The 4,667-nt window shown below is 27.1% G+C and overlaps 1 protein-coding gene across 9 annotated transcripts in view; it reads right to left on the bottom strand.

The window, feature by feature from the left end:
• Positions 1-4,667, bottom strand: part of LOC126900970 (uncharacterized) — a 76,456-nt gene that overhangs the window by 60,620 nt on the left and 11,169 nt on the right. For 2 of the 9 annotated variants that reach the window (XM_050677032.1, XM_050677031.1), the window contains exon 7: positions 2,281-2,700. The exons of 4 other annotated variants lie outside the window; for them this stretch is intronic. Coding sequence is in view for 2 of the 5 variants with exons in the window: in XM_050677035.1 (XP_050532992.1) it covers positions 1,896-1,969 (74 nt within the window). In the remaining 3 variants the exon portion in view is untranslated. 3 more of the 9 variants (XM_050677035.1, XM_050677033.1, XM_050677036.1) reach the window with 3 other exon arrangements.

The following is a 4,667-nucleotide window of genomic DNA, read 5'->3' as shown; positions in this document are numbered from 1 at the left end:
AATAATAATAATAATAATAATAATAATTTTTTTAATATAATATATCATATTATTATTGAAAATACGATATCCCAAGATATCTTCATCGTCATGTATACTTTCAGAAAACCTCTCTGTGTGCATGAATGTAAAAAGGCAAATAGGACACTAGAATACCTACCCCCGGACTAGGTACATGATTTTACTGCTCTAATACCTACAGACAACAGAATTTGATGAAGTACTCTATGCTGTCAACCTACCCAAAATACAGAAAAATTATATATATATTATATTTTATTATATGTTATAAATATTAGAGTATTTCTATACCTAACTATAACCGTTGATTTCTTTTAGTATCCAAACAATGAGTTTGACAATGAAAAAAAACGTCAACATCATTTGATTTAATTCTATTGACTTCAATAGGCTACACAGGTATTCAATAATATAATAAATTATTATTATCAGGTAATAATAATTTTTACTCAAAACATCACCAAAAACCCAGTGAAATACATACGTATTTAACAATTTTCAATCAATTCGTTTTAAAAATCTCTAATAATAATAATAATAATTTAAAAACACTGTTATCATATTCATGATAATTAAATTAACACACAACGGTCCACAACTAGTATATAAAACGTTTTATCAAGAATAGTTGTGACGTCATGTATGTAACAACGCATACTATCGTCATCACCACCATCGCCGCCCCCGCGAAAGAATTTTCTAGATGATGCTTATTGTGTTAGAAAATTATATTTATTAATCAGCCATAATCAGCTAATCTGCCATCAGGCTATTGTGTTAGTAAAAACAAAAACATACTACTAGGGTTTTCTTTAAAATCAACTAAAAGTCGGCTGAAGGTCGAATACTTACTTAAATGGTGATATTTTGTGGATTAATTGAAGTTTGAATGATACAGTGACTTCATTAAAAGTGGTTCTTAAGGATAAATTTTAGAAAATAAATGTAAAATTATAAAAAATAGACCGCCTCTTTAGCTATTGTAAATATATTTGAAAAACTATACAACAAAATGTATTTTTTATTACGAAAGAAAAATCAAGAAAAATTGTTCAATGTTAACAAAAATAACTGACATTTTAAATGTATGATTTATAGGAAATTTGACTAAATAGAAATACAACAAACATTGACAGAATATTTTTCAGTATAATATTGTATATTTTAAGAAAATGAAATACTTTATTTCTATCACGCACAAGTCCCTGTATGATTTATAATACTGCAAAAATATTTTCATTTACACAAATATATGTATGTATATTTTTAATGTAAGTATACATCTGTGTATATTTTTTACTATAGTAATTTATTAATAAAATACAATAAGAAAATAATAAAATATTCTTTATCACATGTCTTAAAATTATTAATATGAAATATAAAATCGAATAAGATGAAATTATAAATTTTTAGTTTGGAAAATGAAGAATTTGAAAAAATAAGGAATAAAATATGAGAAACGTATTATATTTTTCACATGAAACTTTTTTTTAACCAAATTAGAATGACTTATTTTTTTCTGATAGCGTTTCTATATTATTAGAGAATTCGTCATGAATTTTGCAAAGTAATTGAACCGCGTTCGCTTAGGTTTGAATAATACAGCCTCATTAAAAAGAATTTTTCTTGATAAATTGTAAGAAATAAATTAAATATTACAATTATAGGCGGTCTACCTAGGTCAGTCGGTAATGCGTCAAACCTCGGTGCGTAAGTACTGGGGTTTTTATTCCGTTGCGTTGGCCTATGTAGTTTTTACTCGTCCTCTCTGGCATAAGTAGTAGCTTTTAGAGAGTATGTTAATCATGATAAACAAAATAAAATTAATCAAATACATATATCTGAACATATTGAAAGAATAAAATACTACCTCAGGTAAAATATTTTACATTTCTATTACCATTATTTTCTGAGCCACAAACTAATGTGTGAAAAATGATTAAATCTGTGAACAATTTGGTAATCAAACTTAAATTTTTTAGTTATGATGAGTTTTGTTTTTATTTTCATTAATCAGAAAACAATTTTTTTTTATTAAATTACAATTTTTCAAGATTACATAAATAACAAAAGTATATTTTTCATGAATCAATTTAAAGTATTTGCAATTAATTTTAAAAGTGATGGGTGATATTTGAGGGTCGTCATTTAGGGGGATCAGGGTGTGCGGTTACATTCTTACTTTAAAAACAGTGTCCTTTTTTTTCCACGGTCGGCATTACTGTAGGTTTTAGTTAACGGGTCCTACAATAACGTTTGGCCCGTATGACTGATAATAATCAACACAGAAGAAACAAATATATACCCAAATATAAAATAAAAGAGTTTGATATTTATACAATTATTATTTGTATATATTATAGAAAAATATGGTTGTCTTGTGCTGTTTATAATTAATAACTATAATATAATATAACAATTAAAATGTATAAAATTAAATTTAAATTGGGCGTCCCCAAATACAAAGATAAGTAAATTTGGCAATTAATCGATAAATAAATTTACACATAAAAAGATTATAAAGTCCAACCTGTATGAACCCACTGATTTCACAAACAACCTGATGTAGCATTCAGCTTTTAATATTGAAGTTCACGTGACCACAGAATAAAACCAGAGTTTCAGCTTTTGTATAGCGACCCGGAATGCGACATGATCGTAACCTTTACCTTAATTCTGATAACAAATGGAACCAGATACATATCAATACATTTATATATATTGTTTATATTTATTTGAACTGTTGAATATGTACACACAGTTTCACGACTCTGCGACAAGCCGGAAAAAAACACTATTGAAAAAATACGGGTCATTCCATGTGAAATCACCTAATGTGTGTGCTGGTATAGTTCAGAAATTTATATCATAGACATCTTAAAAGTCATTGACAACAAAAATAATATTTNTGTGCTGTTTATAATTAATAACTATAATATAATATAACAATTAAAATGTATAAAATTAAATTTAAATTTAAATTTAAACATTACTAAAAGTTTCTGAAAAGAAAAAAAAATTTTAATTAAAAAATTTTTTGTCCTTCAAATTTTGCTATTAAAATACTGCAAAATTTAAATCAAAATTTCGATGTTCAAAAAAATTCAAAATTTATAAACTTAAGAATAAAATTGAAGTACTATTTAATATGAGTAAAACAGTGCTAGTTCCACAGTGATAGCTTATTTGGATGTGAAGTTATAGGCTCTAGAACATAGGCTGTTTTTTCATGTTTTTAATTATAAAAAATGCACTATCTGGTAAAAAAACAATTATAAAAAAAATAAAATATTATTTTTGTTGTCAATGACTTTTAAGAAGTCTATGATATAAATTTCATAAATTTCTGAACTATACCAGCACACACATTAGGTGATTTCACATGGAATGACCCATACACGTGTATATCGATCACGTAACGATATCAATAACAATATATCGCACAAACATTAGCATATGTCACACATAGCTAGTCAGCCGATAGACTGCTCGACTGTCAAAATTGTTTGGCCCGGTGTTTTCAAAAGCCGCCGTATACACTTTCACGGTCTAATGTTACCACCACTACCTCCGTGTTCATCCGGTACACACTATCAATACCGACTGATGCGGAGATAACACGTGCTGTTTTGAACAGTGGGCTACCCTGGAACTGCTGTTAGGCATTACTTCATGGTGGCCCACACCTTCTATATAATTCACGCCACCACGTTGTGAATCAGCCCGAAATTAATCAAGAGCTGATTCGCAACGTGAACTGCAGTCTCCCCTCGTAAGAAGAAATTTCTTATTCATGTTGATATTATTTTACTATGTGGTTTTTTTGTGGCTGCGACTTATTTTCCCAACCCTCAAATGACCTACTATTTTCAACAATACGTCAAATGACTACAATTCGTATTTAATTTAAGTTATTACTCTTTTATTATTATTCAAATAAAAAGTAGCTTAACCAGCTTTCTCCATACAAACAATTTTTAATATTTTTAAAGTATTTATTGCCGAATGAGATTTGATATGATAAAAGTATTCAACTACAAAAGTAAAAAAAAATTACTTTGAAATTTATTAATTTTATAATTCTATTTGTGTGTGCTACTAACAGCCATTAATATTTCACATTTTTTAATAACATTTTGCTATATAAATCATTTCAGAAAAAAAAAAATTATTTTTAGTTTTATCTGAATTTGACAATGGATTTTTACAATCATAATAAAATTTTATAATACGCTCAATTGAGAAGATTTTTATAACAACTTTAAGGTTTCAGCCAAACAGAGGGCCTACTAATTACCCACTGCCCAGGGGGAACACTGGACAGTGACCTAGTAGCCGCGCCAAACAAGATAGTACTTGTTGACGGAGCTACTAGGTTTTGATAAAAATAAAAAAAACAAATGTTAATAAAAATGAGGGAAAAGTATAGAGAAAAAAAAGAGGCCATGTATAATACAACAATATTTTTTAATTAAAAATTTAAAACTACTATTTTAAATATAAATATATTCATAGGAAATGACTATGAAAAGGAGAAGATAAATAAATATAGTTTAAAAAAGTAAAAAAACACGCTTTTAAAGCACATCGAACTAAAAAGTTAAAAATAATTTTTAAAATAATTATGAACAAAAAATACTAGT

This window comes from Daktulosphaira vitifoliae, unplaced genomic scaffold, assembly GCF_025091365.1.
Source record: "Daktulosphaira vitifoliae isolate Bord-2020 unplaced genomic scaffold, ASM2509136v1 Scaffold_3, whole genome shotgun sequence".
Classification (NCBI taxonomy): Eukaryota; Metazoa; Arthropoda; class Insecta; order Hemiptera; family Phylloxeridae; genus Daktulosphaira; species Daktulosphaira vitifoliae.
Note: the sequence above shows the minus strand (reverse complement) of the source record. Positions and strands in the feature narration are given on the sequence as shown.